Source organism: Arachis hypogaea, chromosome 9, assembly GCF_003086295.3.
Source record: "Arachis hypogaea cultivar Tifrunner chromosome 9, arahy.Tifrunner.gnm2.J5K5, whole genome shotgun sequence".
In the NCBI taxonomy this organism is placed as follows: domain Eukaryota; kingdom Viridiplantae; phylum Streptophyta; class Magnoliopsida; order Fabales; family Fabaceae; genus Arachis; species Arachis hypogaea.
In genome coordinates this window covers 4,316,280-4,339,556 of record NC_092044.1, presented here as the reverse complement: position 1 = coordinate 4,339,556, position 23,277 = coordinate 4,316,280, and the positions used below count along the sequence as shown (strand labels likewise).

General features: G+C 39.2%; 2 protein-coding genes across 6 annotated transcripts; one reads left to right on the top strand and one right to left on the bottom strand.

The window, feature by feature from the left end:
• Window positions 1–14,799: 14,799 nt before the first annotated feature.
• Window positions 14,800–20,143, top strand: LOC112708733 (pentatricopeptide repeat-containing protein At1g32415, mitochondrial-like). 5 transcript variants are annotated; one of them, XM_072203848.1, is made up of 5 exons: window positions 14,844–17,440; window positions 17,908–18,256; window positions 18,367–18,459; window positions 19,268–19,509; window positions 19,794–20,143. In XM_072203848.1, the coding sequence occupies exon 1, from the start codon at window positions 15,084–15,086 to the stop codon at window positions 17,283–17,285; it is 2,202 nt and encodes a 733-aa protein (XP_072059949.1). In that variant the 5' UTR covers window positions 14,844–15,083; the 3' UTR covers window positions 17,286–17,440; window positions 17,908–18,256; window positions 18,367–18,459; window positions 19,268–19,509; window positions 19,794–20,143. The 5 variants fall into 5 exon arrangements, with proteins under 5 accessions (XP_072059952.1, XP_072059949.1, XP_072059950.1 ...); XM_072203849.1 differs by lacking the exon at window positions 17,908–18,256; XM_072203850.1 differs by lacking the exon at window positions 19,268–19,509.
• LOC112710027 (protein HEADING DATE 3B-like) lies at window positions 19,666–22,896 on the bottom strand. Its single transcript, XM_025762095.3, has 4 exons — window positions 22,250–22,896; window positions 21,383–21,768; window positions 20,818–20,869; window positions 19,666–20,700 (listed from the first exon to the last, which is right to left on the bottom strand). The coding sequence occupies exons 1-4, from the start codon at window positions 22,487–22,489 to the stop codon at window positions 19,747–19,749; spliced, it is 1,632 nt and encodes a 543-aa protein (XP_025617880.1). The 5' UTR covers window positions 22,490–22,896; the 3' UTR covers window positions 19,666–19,746.
• Window positions 22,897–23,277: the final 381 nt, after the last annotated feature.

The following is a 23,277-nucleotide window of genomic DNA, read 5'->3' as shown; positions in this document are numbered from 1 at the left end:
AGTTAGAATTAGTACTGTTACGGTAGGTAACCGGAGATTAATACGACGGATGGCGTTTGGCGGCCCAAGTGTGTGATGGAGGAGAACTCCGGGTAGGTCCACAACTCGGGAGGCTCCGTCCGACTTGTGCTCGCGTGTGAATGGGGGGTGGTACCTGCAAAAACACTCCGATGCCTAAGTTAGCAAGGGTGTAAGCAGGTCTTAGAGAGTATTGGACCTAGAGATACCTGAGGGGTGTCAGTGTATTTATAATGGTGAGCCAATAACCACCATTGGTGTAGTGCCGTATCTTTAGGGTGGTAACCGTCCCTATTATCTTGGGGAGGTTAAGATATGGCTTTATGAGGCGGTTAGAGAGATTTTAGGGGCGGTTACTCATTTGAACGAGTGTTTATCTGCCAGCTAATCTCACATCCGACCTCTTCAGACCAAGTCGTGGTTGGCACCGACTTCTCATGTGAAGGTCGGCACTTAGCAAGGCTCTAATCCTTTAGATTAGGCCTTTTAGTTGGACCTGGGCCTTTGCATTGGGCCAGGGTATGAACAGTGCCCCTACTTGAGCCCAAATTTCCTTTAAAGTTTGGGTTCAAGTATTCAACTCGGGTGCGTAGTCGACTTGTTTGAAAGAATACGGGTCTTGGAAACCGACGTGATTTTCGCGACCTTTAGTTTCTGACAGTTACATCAGTTCAAGCGTCGTGTCCGTTGGGGAAGTGTTGAGGGCTTTGGTAACGGTGCAATCTCATTAATGACTGCTCCGTTTTTACCATTATGCCCCTGGGTGTATTTATAAATACTTTCCCTCTCTTTCTATTTTCCGTTTCTGCAATCTTTCAAACTTCTCCTTATCTTGTTCGTGCTGCATTCTTGCGTTCGAAGACTTCTGTTCTTCTCCAACCTTCATTTTCGGATAAAGGTTAGTTTTGCTTTTTCCATGTCATGCCTTATGCTTGCATGTTTTGTTTTGTGAGTAGATAGGTTGGCCTGTAGGTTATAGTTTCGAATCTCTCTTCTTTAAGGGCCGTGTTTTTTTTATTTTTCTTTTCCTTTTTTCCCTTTTGTAGGTTTCTGCCACTTTTCTTTATATACAAAAAATGGCCTCCGTAGACATTCTTTCTCAGTGGGTTGACGTTACGGTCCTTGGGGAGGAGCCGTTGGTCGACGCTGAGTTCATCACTCACATTCGCACTCATCACAGGCTCTGTACTTCAGAGGAGGACGAGCCAAAATATGAACTGATACTCCCGGGTCCTGAAGACCGGGTCTGTTTTGGGAGAGTTAATGAGGCGACCCCTCATTTTTTCTTCATGTATGAATGTATGATCACCCGTTTGGGTGTTTTTCTTCCTTTCTCCGATTTCGAGATATCCGTTTTGCACCACTGTAAAGTTGCCCCTACTCAACTTCACCCCAATTCTTGGGGTTTTTTGAAGATCTATCAGTTTATTAGCCATGCTCTGGACTTCCCGACCTCTTTGAGGATTTTTTTCTTTCTCTTTCATATGACTAAGCCCTTTAGTGGGCTGAACAACAAACAACAATGGGTATCCTTCCGAGCCATTCAAGGTCGGAGGATTTTCACCCTTTTTGACGAATCTTTCCACGACTTCAAAAACTTCTTTTTCAAAGTTCAAGCCGTAGAGGGTCACCACCCCTTTTTTCTGGACGAGCATTCCTCCCCTCGCTTTCCTCTTTACTGGTTGCCGGCCTCCCCTTGTGAAAAGATTGGTCTAGATGACCTAGATGAGGTGGAGGCGGCCATTGTGGGGTTTTTCCGAGAAGCATGGGGGAGGGCCCCATACTTAGATACGAGGAAAATCCTTCAGGGGACGTCGACTTTTGTTCAATCTTGCATAGGTAGTGCATGCATTTCTTTGTTCCGAGTTGTTTCCGCCGACTTGTGTTTTACCAACTTGTAACTTGGTTGTTTCTTTTGTAGATATGGCAAAAAAGAATGCTCAGGAGTCTTACCAAAGGGTGCAGGAAGCTAAAGCGAAGTCCCGGGCCCGGTCCGGGGGTGCCAAGGCGGTCATCTCTCCTCCTCCTCCTCCTCCTCCTCCTAGAAATGTGGGTACTCCCTCTCAACCTATTATTATTTCCTCCTCAAGTTTGACTCGACCACTCCCTTCTGCCCAACTACTTTCTGAGCCGGAGAAGAAGAAGCGCAAGACTTCAGAGTCTGGCCCTTCTTGGGAAGGTGGGGTTAAGGCGGATGCTCTTGCATTCGTCCGAAAGAACATCTATCCTCTTATAAATATGGATGATGTTTCTGTTCGGAACCACCTTACCGCTCTGGCCGAGGAAAGTTTTAGGGCGGCGGGAGTTTGTGGCAAACTTTTGGACATATTTGAGAAGACTCCCCTCAGCTCCTTGGGGACTTCCCCAAAGGTTGAGGAGCTGGAGGAGAGGCTTCTTATGTTTGAAAAACATGAGAGGGAGTTGAAGGAGGAGAGAGATAAACTGAGGAAGGAGAGAGATGTCCTCCGGGAGAAGGAGAGCCAGCTGCGAGCCCAGTGCACTATGGAGGTGAATCTGAGGAAGGCAGCCCAGGAGAGTTATCAAAGCTTATTTAAAGATATGGTGGAGGTGAGGAAGGATTTGATGAACTCTCGGAATGCTTATACTGAGTTGGAGGACTCTATCGCCGAGGGCGCCGAGGAGTCTTGGAGAATTTTCTTGGAGCAGGTCAGGGTCATAGCCCCCGACTTGGACCTTTCTCCACTACATCCTGACAAGGTAGTTATCGATGACGCTATTGTTGATCCTCCTGCCCCCGAGGTCGTTTCCGAGTCAGACCTAAAGACTCGGGGGCAGAGGATTATTGAGTCTCCTCCTCATTCCAAAGATGCTCCGAGTTCTTCGACCCTTGCCCCGACTTCCTCTTTGGCTCCTCCTCCCGGTCCTGGTGGCGCTTCTCCTGGTGGTGGTGATTCCTCTTCAACTTTGAAAAAATGACTTCTATTTTATGGCTATATGGGGGCCCGGCCTGTGGGTCCCCCCTTTTTTTAAACTCCTATTTATTTGTTGGTGGTTGTGAACAATTTCCTTCTGGCCTTTCAAGGCCGTAAACAAAATATTCCTATCCGTGCCCTTTTTGGATAAGGGTTTTAAACAAAATGAATGCCCTTTTTTGGATAAGGGTTTAAGTTACCTTATGTGTGCGCATGCTTTTCTGTTTTGGATATGTTTGATCTTTTCGGAAAAAACCTTTTGTTAGCTTGCATTGTTTTCTCGAGCCTTTTTCGTGCAAAGGCTTGTATGCAATCTTTAGGCTTTTTTCAGGTTTTCCTATCTCTATTGTTATCCTTTATACTCAACTTTTCTTTAGTGAGTTTTTGCGACTTAGGTTATTTTTGTGATGCGTTTTTCATCTACTCGGAGCTCGGTTTTCTTTTACTCGGAGCTCTTTCGAGTTTGTCTTACTCGGATTTCCTTTCGACTTAGGAGTCGGATAGTTCCCGAGTTTAATACGATCAACTCATATAACCTCTTTACGCCGACTTGTACCTCGTCGTTTCATCCTGACGACCATGTTAGGTCGGTTCATGGGATTTTCACGTTTTGTCGAGCTTAAGTCGGCGCGTTTCGTAGAAAGACTTATAAAAAGTAAAGGAGGATATTAAGAGAGATATTGTAAAAAAGATCTTTATTAATTTGGAAGGTACCTTTTTGCTACTAAGGGTCTTGACAGTATGTTTCCCTTAGCCTCTACTATGATGCCTCGTTAAAAACCCCTCTCCAGAAAAAACCCTTTTTGGGAAAAAATCATGAAGCTGGGAAAAGAGTACATCAGGGAGTAGAGTTCGCTTCTAACTGTAGTACCTTTTCATATTACAAGCATGCCACGACCTTGGTAGCTCAGTGCCGTCCAGGTCGGTTACTTTATAATAACCTTTCCCTAACACTTCCTTGATTTTGTATGGCCCTTTCCAATTTGCGGCGAGCTTTCCTTCTCCTGATTTGTTGATTCCAATGTCGTTTCTGATTAGGACCAAGTCATCTAAGGCAAATGTTCTTCGAATGACTTTCTTGTTGTATCTGGTAGTCATTCTTTGCTTTAATGCTGCTTCTCTTATCTGGGCATCTTCTCGGACTTCGGGGAGCAGGTCGAGCTCCTCTTTGTGCCCCTGTACATTTCCGACCTCATCATGGAGAATTACCCTTGGGCTTTGCTCACTGATTTCTATAGGAATCATGGCTTCTACGCCGTAGACTAGTCGGAAGGGTGTTTCTCCTGTGGCGGATTGGGGGGTCGTCCTATAAGCCCATAGCACTTGGGGGAGCTCGTCAACCCAAGCTCCCTTTGCTTCCTGTAATCTCTTCTTCAGTCCTGCCAGTATGACTTTGTTAGCTGCCTCGGCTTGCCCATTGGCTTGTGGGTGTTCTACCGAGGTGAATTGATGCTTGATTTTCATACTGGCTACCAAACTTCTGAAGGTGGCGTCGGTGAATTGGGTTCCATTATCTGTGGTGATGGAATAAGGTATTCCATACCTTGTGATAATGTTTTTGTAGAGGAACCTGCGACTTCTTTGAGCGGTGATAGTGGCTAGTGGTTTTGCTTCTATCCACTTTGTGAAGTAATCTATTCCCACGATCAAGTATTTGACTTGCCCTGGTGCTTGGGGAAAATGACCTAACAAATCCATTCCCCATTTTGCGAAAGGCCAGGGGGAAGTTATACTGATGAGCTCTTCTGGTGGAGCTACGTGGAAATTTGCATGCATCTGGCATGGCTGGCATTTTTTCACAAAGTCTGTGGCATCTTTCTGCAAGGTCGGCCAATAGAATCCTGCTCGGATTACTTTCCTGGCCAGCGACCTTGCTCCGAGATGGTTTCCGCAGATCCCACTATGTACTTCCTCCAGCACCTCGGTGGTTCTTGAGGTCGGTACGTACTTCAGCAATGGTGTTGATATCCCTCTTCTGTAAAGGACATTTCTCACCAAAGTATAATGTTGTGCTTCCCTTCGGATCTTTTTAGCTTCTTTCTCCTCTTTGGGGAGGATGTCGAATTTCAGGTATTCGACTAAGGGATTCATCCATCCGAGGTTTAGGCCGACTACCTCAAGTACCTCTTGTTCATCTTCTGTCTTTGATACCGAGGGCTCTTGTAGGGTTTCTTGAATCAGGCTTCTATTGTTCCCTCCGGGTTTGGTACTTGCTAACTTGGACAGGGCGTCAGCTCTGCTATTTAGATCCCGAGTTATGTGCTTAACCTCGGTTTCCGCAAAGTGCCCAAGGTGTTCCAAGGTTTTTTCCAAGTATTTCTTCATATTGGGGTCCTTCGCCTGATATTCTCCACTTATTTGGGAAGTCACCACTTGTGAGTCGCTGTAGATCATCACCTTTGTAGCGCCAACTTCTTCTGCTAACTTTAATCCGGCAATCAAGGCCTCATATTCTGCCTGATTGTTTGAAGCCGGAAATTCAAATTTTAAGGAGACCTCTATCTGGGTTCCTTTTCCATCTACCAATATTATGCCTGCGCCGCTCCCCGTCTTGTTGGAGGACCCGTCTACATAGAGTTCCCATGTAGTCGGTTTTTCCTCTTGTTCACCTGCATATTCTGCAATAAAGTCGGCGAGGCATTGGGCTTTAATTGCGGTCCGAGTTTCATATCTCAAATCAAACTCGGAGAGTTCTATCGCCCATTGAACCATTCTCCCTGCAACATCCGTCTTTTGGAGGATTTGCTTCATGGGCTGGTTCGTACGGACTCTTATTGTGTGAGCCTGGAAGTAAGGTGGTAGCCTCCGTGAGGCTATCACTAAGGAGTAAGCAAACTTCTCTAGTTTGTGGTACCTTAGTTCAGGACCTTGTAGAACCTTACTGGTGAAATAGACCGGGTGTTGCCCGACCTCGTCTTCTCTGATCAGGGCTGATGAGACAGCCCTGTTTGCTACGGATAGGTATAGGACGAGGTCCTTCCCCGGTATTGGTCGAGTTAATATAGGAGGTTGGCTTAAGAATTTTTTGAACTCTTGGAACGCCTCCTCACATTCCGGAGTCTATTCAAACTGGCATCCCTTCCTTAATAAGGAGAATAATGGAAGGGATTTTAGTGCCGATCCTGCCAAAAATCTGGAGAGGGCTGCAAGTCGGCCATTGAGCTGTTGAACCTCTCTCAAACAAGTCGGGCTTTTCATTTCTAGGATGGCTTGGCATTTGTCGGGATTGGCCTCAATCCCTCTTTGTGTTAGCATGAAGCCTAGAAATTTCCCTGCTTCTACTGCGAAGGCGCATTTTGCGGGATTTAGTCTCATCCCATGCACCCTTATAGTGTTGAAGACTTGTGAGAGGTCGGTTAAGAGGTCGACTTCTTGCTTGGTTTTTACTAACATGTCGTCGACGTATACCTCCATTAGGCTCCCTAGATGGGGGGAAAACACTTTGTTCATCAGCCTTTGATACGTGGCTCCTGCATTCTTTAGTCCGAATGGCATGACCACGTAGCAATAATTGGCTTTTGGTGTGATGAATGATGTTTTCTCCTGGTCGGGTTCGTGCATCGGGATTTGGTTGTATCCCGAGTAGGCGTCCATGAATGATAGGTATTGGTACCCTGAGCTGCAGTCCACCAGGGCATCAATACTCGGTAGGGGATAAGGGTCCTTAGGACATGCCTTATTCAAGTCGGTATAGTCGACGCACATTCTCCATTTACCATTTTGTTTTTTGACTAGCACTACATTGGCTAACCATGTTGGGTATTTAACCTCTCTGATGAAGCCGGCTTCCAGGAGCGCCTGTACTTGCTCTTCTACTATTGAGGCTCTCTCTGGGCCGAGCTTGCGTCTTCTTTGCTGTACAGGTCGGGATCCTGGGTAAACCGAGAGCCTGTGGGACATGAGCTCGGGATCAATCCCGGGCATGTCGGAAGCCTTCCAGGCGAAGAGGTCGGAATTAGCTCTTAGGAGTTCACCCAACCTTTGTTTTAGGGTTTCCCCTAGGTTGGCTCCTATGTAAGCATTTTTTCCTTCCTCCTCACCGACTTGTATCTCCTCGGTTTTTCCCCCCGGCTGGGGTCGTAGTTCTTCTCTGGTCCTTGCGCCACCTAACTCTATGGTGTGGACTTCTTTGCCCTTCCCTCTCAGATTTAGGCTTTCGTTATAGCACTTCCTTGCCAATTTTTGATCTCCCCTTACCGTTGCTATTCCTCCTGGAGTCGGGAATTTCATGCAAAGGTGGGGAGTTGATACCACTGCTCCAAGACGATTAAGGGTAGTCCTGCCAATTAAGGCATTGTAGGCTGACCCTTCATCGATGACTATGAAGTCTATGCTTAGAGTTCTTGATTTTTCCCCCTTTCCAAAGGTGGTGTGAAGGGGTAAAAATCCCAGTGGTTTTATTGGCGTGTCCCCTAACCCATATAGGGTGTCGGGGTAGGCTCTCAGCTCTTTTTCCTCTAACCCTAGTTTGTCGAAGGCGGGCTTAAAAAGGATGTCCGCCGAGCTTCCTTGGTCTACTAGGGTTCTGTGGAGATGGGCGTTGGCTAGGATCATGGTTATCACCACGGGATTGTCATGCCCGGGGATTATCCCTTGCCCATCTTCTTTCGTGAATGATATAGTGGGGAGGTCGGGTGTTTCATCCCCGACTTGGTAGACTCTCTTGAGATGTCTTTTGCGAGAAGATTTGGTGATTCCACCTCCCGCAAACCCTCCTGAGATCATATGGATATGTCTCTCTGGGGTCTGCGGTGGTGGATCTCTTCTATCCATGTCATCTCGCTTTCTCTTTCCATGGATGTCCGACCTCTCCATGAGATATCTGTCAAGCCGACCTTCTCTAGCCAGCTTTTCTATCACATTTTTGAGGTCGTAACAGTCGTTGGTGGAGTGACCATATATTTTATGGTACTCGCAATACTCGCTGCGGCTTCCCCCTTTTTTATTTTTGATAGGTCTTGGGGGTGGCAGCCTTTCAGTGTTGCAGATCTCTCTGTATACGTCCACTATAGAAGTCTTTAGAGGAGTATAAGAGTGATATTTCCTGGGACTCTCGAGACCGAGCTCTTCCTTCTTCATGGCTTCCCTTTCCCTCTCCTTGGATGAGGAAGTGGGTCCAGGTCGCCAGCTCAGGTCCCTTAATTTTGCATTCTCTTCCATGTTGGTGTACTTCTCGGCCCTTTCTTGTACATCACTTAGAGAAACGGGGTGTCTTTTTGATATGGACTGTGAGAAGGGACCTTCTCTGAGCCCATTGACTAACCCCATTATGACTGCCTCTGTGGGCAAGTCTTGGATCTCCAAACATGCTTTATTGAACCTTTCCATATAGGCTCGTAGAGGCTCTCCGACCTCCTGTTTTATTCCCAGGAGGCTCGGTGCATGTTTTACTTTATCCTTCTGGATTGAGAACCTCATCAAGAACTTCCTTGAGAGGTCTTCGAAGCTAGTGATGGATCTCAGGGGAAGGCTATCGAACCACTTCATCGCTGCTTTCGATAAAGTGGTCGGGAATGCCTTGCATCTCGTAGCGTCGGAGGCATCGGCTAGATACATCCGACTTTTAAAGTTGCTTAGATGATGCTTTGGATCCGTGGTTCCATCATAGAGGTCCATATCAGGGCTTTTGAAGTTCCTTGGAACTTTTGCCCTCATTATGTCCTCGCTGAAGGGATCTTCTCCGCCCGGGAGTTGATCCTCGCCTTCATCGCGGGAGTTCTTGAGGGAGGATTCTAGCTGTAAGAGTTTTCTTTCTAACTCTTTTCGCCGTTCCATCTCCTCTTTAAGGTACCTTTCGGTTTCCTTTTGTTTCTCCCGCTCTTGTTCCAATTGCTCCAGGCGGCTATGGACCAATCCTATTAGTTCAGCTACGTGGGATAGTCCGTCCTTTTCTGATTCACGCGCATCTGAGGAATTTACCTTCGGATTCTTTACACCGGAGGTACCCTCTCTGTGCTGGTCGTTGTCTTCATTGCCATTTCCCCTGTCTAGATTCTCTTGTTCAGAATCTGTTTCGACATGGCCTTCTTCATGGGATCTATCTGCCATCGTGGGATGATCTCGCAAGTCCCCGGCAACGGCGCCAATGTTACGGTAGGTAACCGGAGATTAATACGACGGATGGCGTTTGGCGGCCCAAGTGTGTGATGGAGGAGAACTCCGGGTAGGTCCACAACTCGGGAGGCTCCGTCCGACTTGTGCTCGCGTGTGAATGGAGGGTGGTACCTGCAAAAACACTCCGATGCCTAAGTTAGCAAGGGTGTAAGCAGGTCTTAGAGAGTATTGGACCTAGAGATACCTGAGGGGTGTCAGTGTATTTATAATGGTGAGCCAATAACCACCGTTGGTGTAGTGCCGTATCTTTAGGGTGGTAACCGTCCCTATTATCTTGGGGAGGTTAAGATATGGCTTTATGAGGCGGTTAGAGAGATTTTAGGGGCGGTTACTCATTTGAACGAGTGTTTATCTGCCAGCTAATCTCACATCCGACCTCTTCAGACCAAGTCGTGGTTGGCACCGACTTCTCATGTGAAGGTCGGCACTTAGCAAGGCTCTAATCCTTTAGATTAGGCCTTTTAGTTGGACCTGGGCCTTTGCATTGGGCCAGGATATGAACAAGTACATTTGTGTATTATATTAGAATTTGTTAAATTACATTAGTTCGGTTTTCAGCGTACCAGTGTCATTAGTTAGCATTGATTCATTTATGCATCAAGTTAGTATTAGTTCACTTGTGCATCATTCATGTATTAAGTTAGCATTAGTGCATTTGTGTATTATATTAGAACTAGTATTTTTATCCGTAATAACATTACGAGAATAAAAATTTTTAGTTCACTTTGTTCTGACAGTATAAATTATGCATGGCACAAAAGATTTATAAAATGAAACTTCTTTTACAAAAAAATCGTAAGTTGACAAAAGTCTCTAGCTAAGAAGACTAAGATATATGAAGATAAAAAAATTAAATAATAAGATTTTTAGTTATTATTTTTATATGAAAAAGTCTAATTTTTTATTAATAATTAATTTTAACATTCATTATCTAAAATTTAAAATAATTTAACATGTATATTTATACATTTAAAATATTTTAATTGTAAAAAAATATCGGATGACATATTTTGATTTGTCAAATTACTAATATAAAATATAAATTATATATAGAGTAAAAATAGTAGAGAGAAATAAAAAAATAGAGAGAAGTAGTAGATGAGAGAATTTAGGAAGGGGGTTTATTAATTTTGAAAAAAAAAATATTTACTCTCAATTTTAATAAGAATGTCATGTGACATATTTGATTATTAAATTAGATAGTAATATATGATACATAATATAGGTATATTTCAATTAGATAGTAATATATGATACATATAGAAGTGTAATGAACTAAATTCTCAAAGACTTATTTGTCTTTTGAACTTTATTTGCAAAATGACGTCAAGGACTTATTTGTCCTTCAAACTTTATTTCCGTTCCAGCGTGACATTGTAACAGACATCTGGACACTATTTCATCTACGTCAGGCCGTCAGTCAATTCTGTTTTGTGTATGAGAGACAAATAGACGGAAGAATTAAATTGTCTTCCGCTTATTAAAATCAAAAACTTTTTTATATTTAAATTTTGTCAAAAATGTATTTATCAAAAATTTTAAAAATTAAAAACCCATCTATCTTTTTCTCTAAATTCTATTAGAGCATACTTATCAAATCTAGTTCGATCTAGTCATTTCGACCGAAAATTCAGTCTGTGAGCCACCTGATTACTTGGTCAGGCCAACCACTCGTTAGATCGCCCATGTTCTAGACCCGGGGGAAAACGGTTCGACCTGGACGGATTGAAGCAAAACCGGTGACCCGACCCGAAATGGGTCATGTTTAATTTTTGTGGGGAAACAAATGGAAACGACGTCGTTTCCAAGCCACCCCCCCGGGACACCCCAAATGCCCAAATTCTGAAGTGCAGTGATCGCCCACGACCAAGCCTCAACGTCGCTCTTCTCTGGGATCTCTTTCTCGCCACTCTCTCCCTCAAGCTCTCTCACCTCTCTCACGCCACTCTTGTCTCCAGTGTCTCATTTCTCTCTCGGTCTGGCAGTCACCGTTTCAGACTCAAGCTCGTCGCGCTGTGTCCTCACCGTCTCAAGCTCAGTCGCCACCGTTTTGCGCTCGCTTCGCCGGCGGAAGAACCAGACGAAACTAGCATCTGGTGCCTCGGGTGGTGGTCATTGTCGTCTTCTTACTTCCGCCATCAGTTCAGTTGGTCAGCTTCCTTCCTTCGCCGTCAGTTAGTCCCTGGCAGGTAGGGGTGTTCATGGTTTGGTTAATCTAAAAACCAAACCAGTTTTTTGGTTAACCAAAAATATAGTATTGGTTAATTAACCAAATTGGTTTTATATTATAAAACCGGTTATTAACCGGTTTGTAAAATTCAAAACCGGTTTTTAACCGGTTATTAAAATAAAAACCGGTTTTAAAAATTAACCGGTTTTTATATAGAAAAAACCGGTTTTTATATCAAAAAACTGGTTTTTACACTAAAAAACTGGTTTTTAAACTAAAAAATTGGTTTTTAAACAAAAAAATTAGTTTTTACACCCAAAAACCAATTTTTACACAAAAATTAATATTTTTACATACAAAAAACCCAATTTTTTTACCTTTTTTCTTTTAAATTGATTTTTTTAATCTAAAAATTAATTTTTTCTTTCTAAATAATACAAGTAACATTAATCCGAGAAAAATCAACAAAATAAGTTAAAATTTGACTTAAATCCATGATGTTAAAAATTGGATTGAATTGACCGGTTTAATTAGTTTAATAAAAAAATCGATTATCTGGTTAGAACAGTTTAATTCAAAAAATCGATTGTTAAAATATAGTCAAAAGATGGCTAGATCTCACAAAGAAAAAGAAAAAAGTCAAAAGTCCACAAAGCATAAAGAAATATAGAATACATTTAGCCAAATTCTTTATCTACATCTTTTAAACTGAGAAAGTAGAATCGAAAAAAGGCTAAAAAATAGAAGAAAACATGTTTCAATTTAAAACTTGAGCACAAACAAAAGCATAGACATGGTCATCTATGCTTGACATGGTAAATTTTGTCAAGGAAATTGAACTAACACTTTACCACCTGACATGTATGTTACATCACAGTGATCACAAAAATGACTCACAAAACTTATCATTCTCCAATGTCCTTGAGCATCAATCGACAATAAAATGTCAACCTCAATAATAATTACTTTTCTAAACTTTTGGTGGCAATACTTATCACATACACCAAGAGCAAAGAAGGTATAAGGCACATTGGGATCAAACCCTTCATTCCCAATGGCACTTCAAAAGGCCTCTTCAACAATGAAAATTTTCTCCTAAGCCAAAGAAACGATGCAAATTTCAACCGCAAAAAATGACATTGCAACTGCTATAATTGTTGACACCAATATCCCCATCCAAGGAGTACAGAATTTCTTTGATCTATCACCAAACATAAACATAAACATAAACAAGTCTAATCATATATGGAAAAGCAAGTCTAATCTCTTTACCACCTAAGTGTTTAGAATAACTAAAGAAAACAAACAATCAAGACTTTCTAGTCATCCTCAAGCGCAATTGAACCTGGACCCACTGAACAAGTAATGTCCTCTGATAAAATCAAATCTGCACACAAAAAAAAAACTATAATTATAACTTTTAAAAAATTATAATTATAAGTTAAACTAAAACATTTTCTAAGTAAATCATATGATATATTTAAGAAACATTTAATATTCAATTTACCTCGCTCGACCTTTTCAAGCTCTTCGAAATTCTCAGGTGCAAGAGAAGAGAAAAAGTCTCCTTTAAGCCAATCTTCGGTACATACAAGGGCTTCTACCATCTTAGGAGTCAATGAGCTACGATATTGATCGATGATTCTTCCCCCCATACTAAAAGCAGACTCGGAAGCTACTGTTGAAACTGGTATAGCCAATATGTCCCGTGCCATATTTGCTAGGACGGAAAACCGATTCGAGTTAACCTTCCACCATCCAAGAATATCCAAAGGCTTATCATCTGGCTCACAGTCTTCATTCAAGATCCAGATGATAAGCCTTTGGATATTCTTGGATGGTGGAAGGTTAACTCGAATCGGTTTTCCGTCCTAGCAAATATGGCACGGGACATATTGGCTATACCAGTTTCAACAGTAGCTTCCGAGTCTGCTTTTAGTATGGGGGGAAGAATCATCGATCAATATCGTAGCTCATTGACTCCTAAGATGGTAGAAGCCCTTGTATGTACCGAAGATTGGCTTAAAGAAGACTTTTTCTCTTCTCTTGCACCTGAGAATTTCGAAGAGCTTGAAAAGGTCGAGCAAGGTAAATTGAATATTAAATGTTTCTTAAATATATCATATGATTTACTTAGAAAATGTTTTAGTTTAACTTATAATTATAATTTTTTAAAAGTTATAATTATAGTTTTTTTTGTGTGCAGATTTGATTTTATCAGAGGACATTACTTGTTCAGTGGGTCCAGGTTCAATTGCGCTTGAGGATGACTAGAAAGTCTTGATTGTTTGTTTTCTTTAGTTATTCTAAACACTTAGTGGTAAAGAGATTAGACTTGCTTTTCCATATATGATTAGACTTGTTTATGTTTATGTTTATGTTTGGTGATAGATCAAAGAAATTCTGTACTCCTTGGATGGGGATATTGGTGTCAACAATTATAGCAGTTGCAATGTCATTTTTTGCGGTTGGAATTTGCATCGTTTCTTTGGCTTAGGAGAAAATTTTCATTGTTGAAGAGGCCTTTTGAAGTGCCATTGGGAATGAAGGGTTTGATCCCAATGTGCCTTATACCTTCTTTGCTCTTGGTGTATGTGATAAGTATTGCCACCAAAAGTTTAGAAAAGTAATTATTATTGAGGTTGACATTTTATTGTCGATTGATGCTCAAGGACATTGGAGAATGATAAGTTTTGTGAGTCATTTTTGTGATCACTGTGATGTAACATACATGTCAGGTGGTAAAGTGTTAGTTCAATTTCCTTGACAAAATTTACCATGTCAAGCATAGATTCCAATTTACCATGTCAAGCATAGATGACCATGTCTATGCTTTTGTTTGTGCTCAAGTTTTAGATTGAAACATGTTTTCTTCTATTTTTTAGCCTTTTTTCGATTCTACTTTCTCAGTTTAAAAGATGTAGATAAAGAATTTGGCTAAATGTATTCTATATTTCTTTATGCTTTGTGGACTTTTGACTTTTTTCTTTTTCTTTGTGAGATCTAGCCATCTTTTGACTATATTTTAACAATCGATTTTTTGAATTAAACTGTTCTAACCAGATAATCGATTTTTTTATTAAACTAATTAAACCGGTCAATTCAATCCAATTTTTAACATCATGGATTTAAGTCAAATTTTAACTTATTTTGTTGATTTTTCTCGGATTGATGTTACTTGTATTATTTAGAAAGAAAAAATTAATTTTTAAATTAAAAAAATCAATTTAAAAGAAAAAAGATAAAAAATTTGGGTTTTTGTATGTAAAAATATTAATTTTTGTGTAAAAATTGGTTTTTGGGTGTAAAAACTATTTTTTTTGTTTAAAAACCAATTTTTTAGTTTAAAAACCAATTTTTTAGTGTAAAAACCAGTTTTTTGATATAAAAACCGGTTTTTTCTATATAAAAACCGGTTAATTTTTTAACACCGGTTTTTATTTTAATAACCAGTTAAAAATCGATTTTAAATTTTACTAATCGATTAATAACCGGTTTTATAATATAAAACCAATTTAATTAATTAACCAATACTATATTTTTGGTTAACCAAAAAACTGGTTTGGTTTTTAGATTAACCAAACCATGAACACCCTAAATTTCACACATGCCAAAGAAGAAAAGCTGCTGCATTGAACACTACACTCGGTGCACCTTCATCTTGCACCACTTTGAGCTTCTGCAACTTCATTTGCCATTTGGCATTAGGTGCAGCGAGTGAATGTGCTGCTCAATGGGGTCATGAACGTGGTTGAAGCTTGAAGGTGTGGTCCTTTGGCATGGAGCTAAAAATGTTTTAAGAATATAAGATAGATACGGAAAAAAAACCTCATTTTGAAAATCTATTGATGCGCGCCGCTACTCTCAGATACTTCCCTCTTTCAAATGTCTCTCGCAATCACAATCTTCACTACCATTCTCAACCCTTTAATCATGCTTTGCCTTTTTTCAGAACCAATGGCCCAACACTCGAATTCAATGATACTTTGCTCCTCCGTTACCTCTCCAATGGCTGGCACCATGAAGCACGAGATCTACTTTCCAAGTCCTCTCGAGGCCACCCCCATGCTCGTATTGTTCATTGGACTTCCCTGCTCACAAAGTACTCGCGAGACGGTTTCATCCGTGAAGCTCGAATGCTGTTCGATATAATGCCTCACAGAAACATAGTCACTTATAACGCGATGTTGTCTGGGTACCTGCAATCTGGCATGCTTGATGAGGCTTCATGGTTCTTTGAGCATATGCCGAAGAGGAATGTTATTTCCTGGACTGCTATGCTTGGTGGGTTGGCAGATGCAGGGAGGATTGGAGATGCTTGGAGGCTGTTTGATGAAATGCCGGAGAAGAATGTGATTTCTTGGAATTCGATGGTGGCAGGGTTGGTAAGGAATGGGGAGTGGGACAAAGCAAGGATGGTTTTTGAACAGACCCCAGAAAAAAATGTGGCTTCTTGGAATGGTATGATCGCGGGTTATGTGGAAAAAGGTAGAATGGATGAAGCAAGAGCGTTGTTTGAGGAGATGGGGTGTAGGAATGTGGTTAGTTGGACAAGCATGATTTCTGGTTACTGTAGGGTAGGCAATGTGGATGAAGCTTATAGTTTGTTCCAAACCATGTCGGAGAAAAATGTAGTTTCTTGGACAGCCATGATTGGTGGATTTACCTGGAACGGCTTGTGTGCAGAGGCATTATCGCTTTTTCTTGAGATGAGACACTCTAATGCAATACCGAACAGTGAGACCTTTATTTCTTTGGCCTATGCATGTGCAGGTTTAGGTTTTCCTACCCTTGGCAAGCAGTTACATGCTTATATAATTGTCAATGGTTGTAAGCTTGATGATTATGATGGCAGGCTACAAAGAAGTCTCATTCGGATGTACTCTGCATTTGGTCTTATGGACTCAGCTCAAAGTCTACTAGAAAGTGATGTGAATAACTGTGATGAACAATCATTTAATTCTATGATAAATGGTTACATTCAGGCTGGTGAGTTAGAAAAAGCTGAAGATTTGTTTCACAGACTACCCATCAAAAACACAATTGCAAGCACATGCATGATTGCTGGCTATCTTAGTGCTGGGAAAGTATTAAAGGCATGCAATCTCTTTAATAACATGGTTGACAAGGATTCCCTTGCATGGACTTCAATGATTTATGGGTATGTTGAAAATGAGTTGATTGCCGAAGCCGTCGACTTGTTTGCTGCAATGATGGCTGATGGTGTTATGCCAATAAATTCTACATTCTCTGTTCTTTTCGGTGCTATTGGTTCAGTTGCATATCTTGAACAGGGGCGTCAATTACATGCCATGCAGTTGAAGACCATATATGACTATGATTTGATTCTTGAGAACTCTCTTATATCAATGTATGCAAAATGTGGAGAGATAGAGGATGCATATAGGATATTCTCTAGCATGTACTACCGAGACAAAATTTCTTGGAACATAATGATTATGGGCTTTGGAGATCATGGGAGGGCTAGTGAGGCTTTAAAGGAGTACGAAATCATGCATGAATATGGTATTAACCCAGATGGTGTTACTTTTCTAGGTGTCTTGACAGCATGTGCTCATGCTGGTCTTGTTGATAAAGGGTTGGAGTTATTTCGTGCCATGGTTAATGTTCATGGAATACAACCTGGTCTTGAGCATTGCATTAGTATGATCAATCTTCTGGGACGAGCAGGAAAGGTTAAGGATGCAGAGGAGTTTGTCTTGGGGCTTCCTATAGAACCAAATTATGCCATTTGGGGGGCATTGCTTGCGGTTTGCGGTTTGGGTAAAACAGATGTGGATGTTGCTAGGCATGCTGCAAAGCGACTGCTTGAGTTGGATCCGCTAAATATCCCAGGCCATGTTGCTCTCTGTAATGTATATGCTGCAAAAGCTTGCCACATTGAGGGGACAAGTTTGAGAAAAGAAATGAGGTTGAAAGGCATGAGGAAGAGACCTGGGTGTAGTTGGATTTTAGTGAAGGGTAGAGTTCATGTTTTCTCATCGGGAGATAGACTGGAACCACAAGGAGATACGAGTGTTTTAGCATGAACGGAAAACATTTAAATTAAATGAACTGAAAACCCTGACATACGGTACAGGAGTCATCATCATCAACAGCAACCCTAACCAATATCCATCCCAACCCATCATTCACCTCCACATCAAAAAAGAAATCTCAATCAAATTCAGTAGGCAAAGATAAGGTACAGAAGTAGCTAGAATTAGGATTTTCAGAAGCAGCTAGAAATCTAAATAGAGTTTCTGTGAAATAGGCAAAGATATGGTGTGATTAGAAGATATGGAGCGAACTTGCTGCACTCGGTGATTGCGTTGACCAGCGGTTGACGCATATCCAGAAACTTCCTGCACCCAAAAAATAAAAAATAAAAAATCTTTTTGGGACCAAATATTCAATTTGAACATAAGCGATTTCAAAAGGATCCAAAATAAATGAAATATAAACCATAATTCACTTCTTAATGTTTGATCTTTTTTTATACATTCTAAAATTATCAATAAGTTTCTCTTTAGATATCATTGTACTTGCACACACCAAGTATTGTGGCATTCACTTTAATGCTCTTTCATATTAAACCAAAGCTAGTTATACTCTTTCTATTAGGTGTGATTCATCTATTCACTTCTTATTTTTTTTATTCCTATTCTTTAGCCAACAATATCATAAGTGAGTCAGGTATAAAGAACAGAAAAAATTCAATGAAGAGAAAAAGAGAAGAATTTACGATAAGAAATGGTTAGTTGTTTCTTGTGATTATTGTTATTTATTTGATTAATGATGTATTACTTATGTTTACATGAGTTTATGAATATCACCAAAATTTTGTGCATATGTGGTATGTGGTTTGTGGTAGTTGTGTTTATTTATTTTTTTCCCCTCAGTTTTAGTATCAAAATTATATGTTTTTTTTTTATATAGATCAAAAGACCTTTTTGTTCGAGAGTATACTTTTTGTTCGAGAGTATACTAACTTCTGATTGATCGATATTGATTGATGGAGGTATATACACACACAGACACACACAAATATGCATATATTCATTATTGAGTTTTTACTGCTATTTTAATATCTTTTAATTTTGGATTTACTAAATACTTTGGTTGACTCAGATGAAGATATTATTGATGACACTCTCAATAATGAATTGACAACTCCTCTTGATCTCAAGGATTATGTGATGTTTGCACAAAGTGAAATGAAAGGTGTGTAATTAGTTTTAATAAATAAGCTCAATATTTTTCCGTTTTTTCCCTATACTGATCATCACATCTTTGTTTTTTGTGACATATGATACTCCAATGATAGTCATTATTTTATAAATGGGATACTTGGACCATGGTGATTGTAATTACACTTGCACATGGTGTGATGCGGCTTTTTGGTATTTTGAATGTGTTTTAGGGAAATCTAAAGTTAATTGTCCAGTATTTTTCAATGTGTTGTCTTAAAGGCAAAGTGCAATTGCCATTGTTGAAAGAGCCCCCTGAATTGTTGGTATCGCTTTTCAATGGAAATGATTGAAGGAATAAACACTTTTTGAAGAACATTCGGGCGTATAATAATTTGTTTTGTTTCACTTATATTGGTGGAAGGGTTGACACATCTCTTAGCAATGGAATAGATCCACCTCAATTTATTCTGTGGTCAAAATTATGATAAGATTGGTAGTTTACTTCCAATGGCTGGCCAAAAACTGAAGTTTGCTCAGTTGTATATCTTTGATATTAAGAATGAGTTGGCAAATAGAGAGGGAGTTTTTCGATATAGTTTGATTATGCTTAAGTAACTTCTAAATGTTGTATTCAAATTTGTTTTATATTCTTTTCTGTGTTTAAGTAACCTAAAGTTCATTTTGTATCAAGTTTGAGTAGTGGTATAGGTTCTTTGGATTCAACATTAATTGAAGATTTATTGAAGATGATTGACGAAAATAATGTTGCAAAATCTTTTCGCATCTAAACAGTTCTATCAACAACATCCTGATGAGTCTTTTAGCATTTGATTGTTTAGACATCAAGCTGCAGACCCTCGAGTGTATAGTGAACCCACGGATACTGAAATTGTTGGTGACTTAGATGGCTCCGATACTGGACGTGATATCATAGTTCAATCTAGGAATGGAGCGTTACAACATATTCATGAGACACATACTTGCTACTGGCGAATGCAATATCCTTTGTTGAATAATAATTGGGACTATTAGAGAAACTAATTTGTTGATGGACATATGGATACAAGGAAGAATAATCTGGGTAACCAAACTTATTCAATCTATTAAGTTCTACTATTACTAGATTGTTATGTTCCTTTCCCTTAACGTTTTGATGATGACGACGTTAGTTAGTTCAATTTGAAATTCTAAACCAAAAGACAATGACAAATTATGATGATGTGTCTGGTGCTAAAAATAAATTAACGCATGACACCTATGCATTCTTTGCAAATTCAAGAGTGTGACATAATATATATAATATGACATTGATGACCAACTACAAATATTTCCTTTCTTCTTGTATTGATCTAAATATCCTTGCAGCTGATTCAGTTGCTGATTTTGGATTGTGAGGCAATGCTTTGATAACTTTTGCCGGGTGATGATGATGATGATCAACATTATTTGATGCCAAAAATGTTGGTGCCACAGGGAACAAAGGAAGTACATCACCTTTCCTTTTCTTGCAAGGACTACTACTCCTACTACTTGTTGTGCTTCTATCTTTATCTTTTGTAACATTATTGTTAGTTCTTGGCATTATTTGACTTGTATGGTAATTGGTAATAATGTTAGATGATGAGCTTTTGTACAATATGGAGGAATTCACTTCTCCAAGTGATGATGAATAATGGTGACTTTCATGACCATTATTAATGTTATTATTATTATTATTGGGGTGCTCAATAGATGGATGCATCATTGGTGGTGAAAAAGAGTCAGAGAGGGATCCAATTCTTTGGTGAGAATTTGTGGGGGGAAGAGTTGGTACTTCTTGAACATGCTGAGGACTATAAGGACCATATATTGGTGTTATGAGACTTGGATTTGGAGGGCATGGCCCTATGATTGGCTTATATACAAGGCCTTCTAATGGGGACATAACAGGAACTAACCATTGGTTTCCTTGTGAAGTAGGGTACACACCACAACTTAGGGTATTTTTGGTATTCATTGAATCTAGAGAGGTTAATAATGTAGGCTTTCCTATATAATGTCCAGGGTTATTAAAATGACCTTTGCTTATGTTGTTGATACAAGGAGGAGGAAGGGGAATCTTGCCACCAATTGCAATGTTTTCGGAATGATTCGCGAGTTTACCGGCCGGCGATTGATCGGCGACATAGTCAGATTGTAACCTCTTGAATGGTGATGGTTTTGGTAGTGTTCTGTTCAGGACATGGATATCTTCAAGCAATAAATGGGGTGATCTAGCAATTGTTTTTTGTACCTGATTTTAAGAAATATAAGAGTTAATTAATTTCCTTATGGTAATACAATGAAGAAAAAAAATATAATTATTTGATAAAACAAACAATTAATAATATATCATCTAGCAATTAATTACCTCTATGAGTCTGTGCAACTCAAACACTTGTATGAGGAAGCTTCTTTGTTGACTGAAATAGTAATGTAAGTATATATATTAGGTCTAAGACAACAATTAATAAGAGCAAAATAAAAGAAACATAACAAATAAAAAATGAAATAATTTTGTTTGTAACTTGAAGAAATATTTCCCATGATCAATCTATATTATTACATTATAATCTGAGGAATGCAAGACCATGTAAGATAAGAGGATCAATTTAATTTGAAGACTAATTGTACTAGTTCAGCATATTATATTACTATAGATCATCATTATTGTTTAGTAAGGTAATTAAGATTAGGAAGCTATAACTAAACTAGTTTCTTCCTTAATTTGATAACAGCAAAACTTGGTAAACAAGTCACTTTGATCATCACTTGTTAAGAGAAGTATCAACAGATTAAGAAATAAATTTGGTAGCAAGGTATAGGAATTAAATTATAAACACAAAATAATAATTTGAGTAGCTTTTAGTAGTCACAACTTTTTTGTTATCTGAATGTAAATGTAAATGAAAATTACAATGTAAATAGAAGCTTACTTGATTATTGTTGTTCTTGCTTTCCAAAATTGCTTTTCACCTATAACTCCTAGAACATCATTTGGGGAAATATCCATGCCCAATTTACATTCCAACCTTGGTTTATTTAAGCCACTATAATGTCTATATGTCTTCTCTTCATCTTCTTGTGACTTTTGAGACACTTCTTCTTCTCTTCCATTTTTCTCATATTGTGTGGAATTCAGTTCTATTGTCACAAGTGAATTCACCTTCTCTCTAAATGAATTGAGACTTTTAAGTGGAAGTTTGTCTTCATCCTTGTCATTTTGCTTAAGGTTACAACCTGAATTTCCCTCATAGGCAGAACCAGCATATTCACCATCAAATGTTTTCAGAAAACACCTAGTGTTGATGAAATCATCTGGCTGAAACAAATTGTATTTGTCATTAAATGGCACTCAACACATAAAGTATAAAATTCGGTAAAGTTACACTTGGATTTTGGTTTTGGAACAAAAATACACAGACAGAGAGTGACAAAGACAGCGAGATAAAAAGTACATAAAATATTCTGTTTTTCGAAACCAAAAAAATGTCTCAATTTTATGTTTATTATTTCTAAAATTTTGTCAAACAGTACTCAAAGGTAGCTGTTTTGTCTCACTCATGTTACTTACCATCAATTTGGCTAAGTTAATATTTTTGGAGTTATAAGCTTGAATATCCTCAGCAAAATATGAACAATTTAACTAAAGAGAATAGAAATATGTATTAACATCATAACATGTTGTAAAAGTCAATCAAATCCTAAGTGTAACTTAAAGCAAATAAAGCTAACAATGTAACCTTTAAAGTTACCTAAGGGATTCAAACATGTTATGAAATGGCATTTTTTACTTGACTCACATAGGGAGAAATTGAAGGAGGTGTGAAGCTTCTAAGATGGAGAGGAAACAAGGATGTTGATGATCCTGAGGCATAATTTTGAGAAGGCATATGCATATTAATGTTGAATTGTTCATAGAGAGCCATCTTATTCCTTGGTGGTGCTTTAGGCCCTCCTCCTTTTTCAGCATCTTTAACATGCAATCTTGGGAACATTGGAATTATTTCTTTTCCTTCATCAATAATTGCTCCTTTCATCATATATACTCCTCTTGCTTTCTTTCTTTCTACACTCTCTTAGCTTCACTCACACAAACTTCATGTATCTAATTTGCCAAATTTAACAACTTATGGTATTTCATTCCTTTCACATCAATTGTGACTACCAATTTGTCAAGGAAGAAGAAAAGAAAATCTCCTACCCCCAATAAAAATTTATATATAAAACTTTAACAAGCTTCAAAGAAACATATTCTTTTATTGTCCATTATGATCATGGATTAACAACACATAAGATAAGTGTTTACCTAATAATGGATACTCATCATAGAAACACATAGGCTTTCTCTATTAAGTACAAAATAGAGAAAGAGAAAAAAAAATGTAATAAGAAAAATAGATTTAGTAGGAACACAAGATCACCTAGAAATCACAAGTACTAAATTAAGGTAAAAATAGTTTCAGTATGATAATCATGATGATGATGTTAAATTGATGATTATAAAGCTGTTTGAGCAAATTGGATTTGAGAGTAACACATGGCATATTCTATGTGTGTGACCAGGTCTCACCACATATTTTTCATTTGGCCATTTTTCAACGAAAAATCCGTATAAGGATCATGTCCTTGCATTTCCTACCAAATATTTGATTTCATTAACAACATAAGCCTAACTTAATTATTCTCTCTAGGTAATTGAATTGACACCCTCTAATCATGTGACATTTGGAACCGTCTCATTTGTCACTCAAGTCTTCTTAATCATGACATTGATTCAACGCTAGCTGGTGTAGAAAGAGAGAAAAAAAAGATTATGGTTGATTTTTTG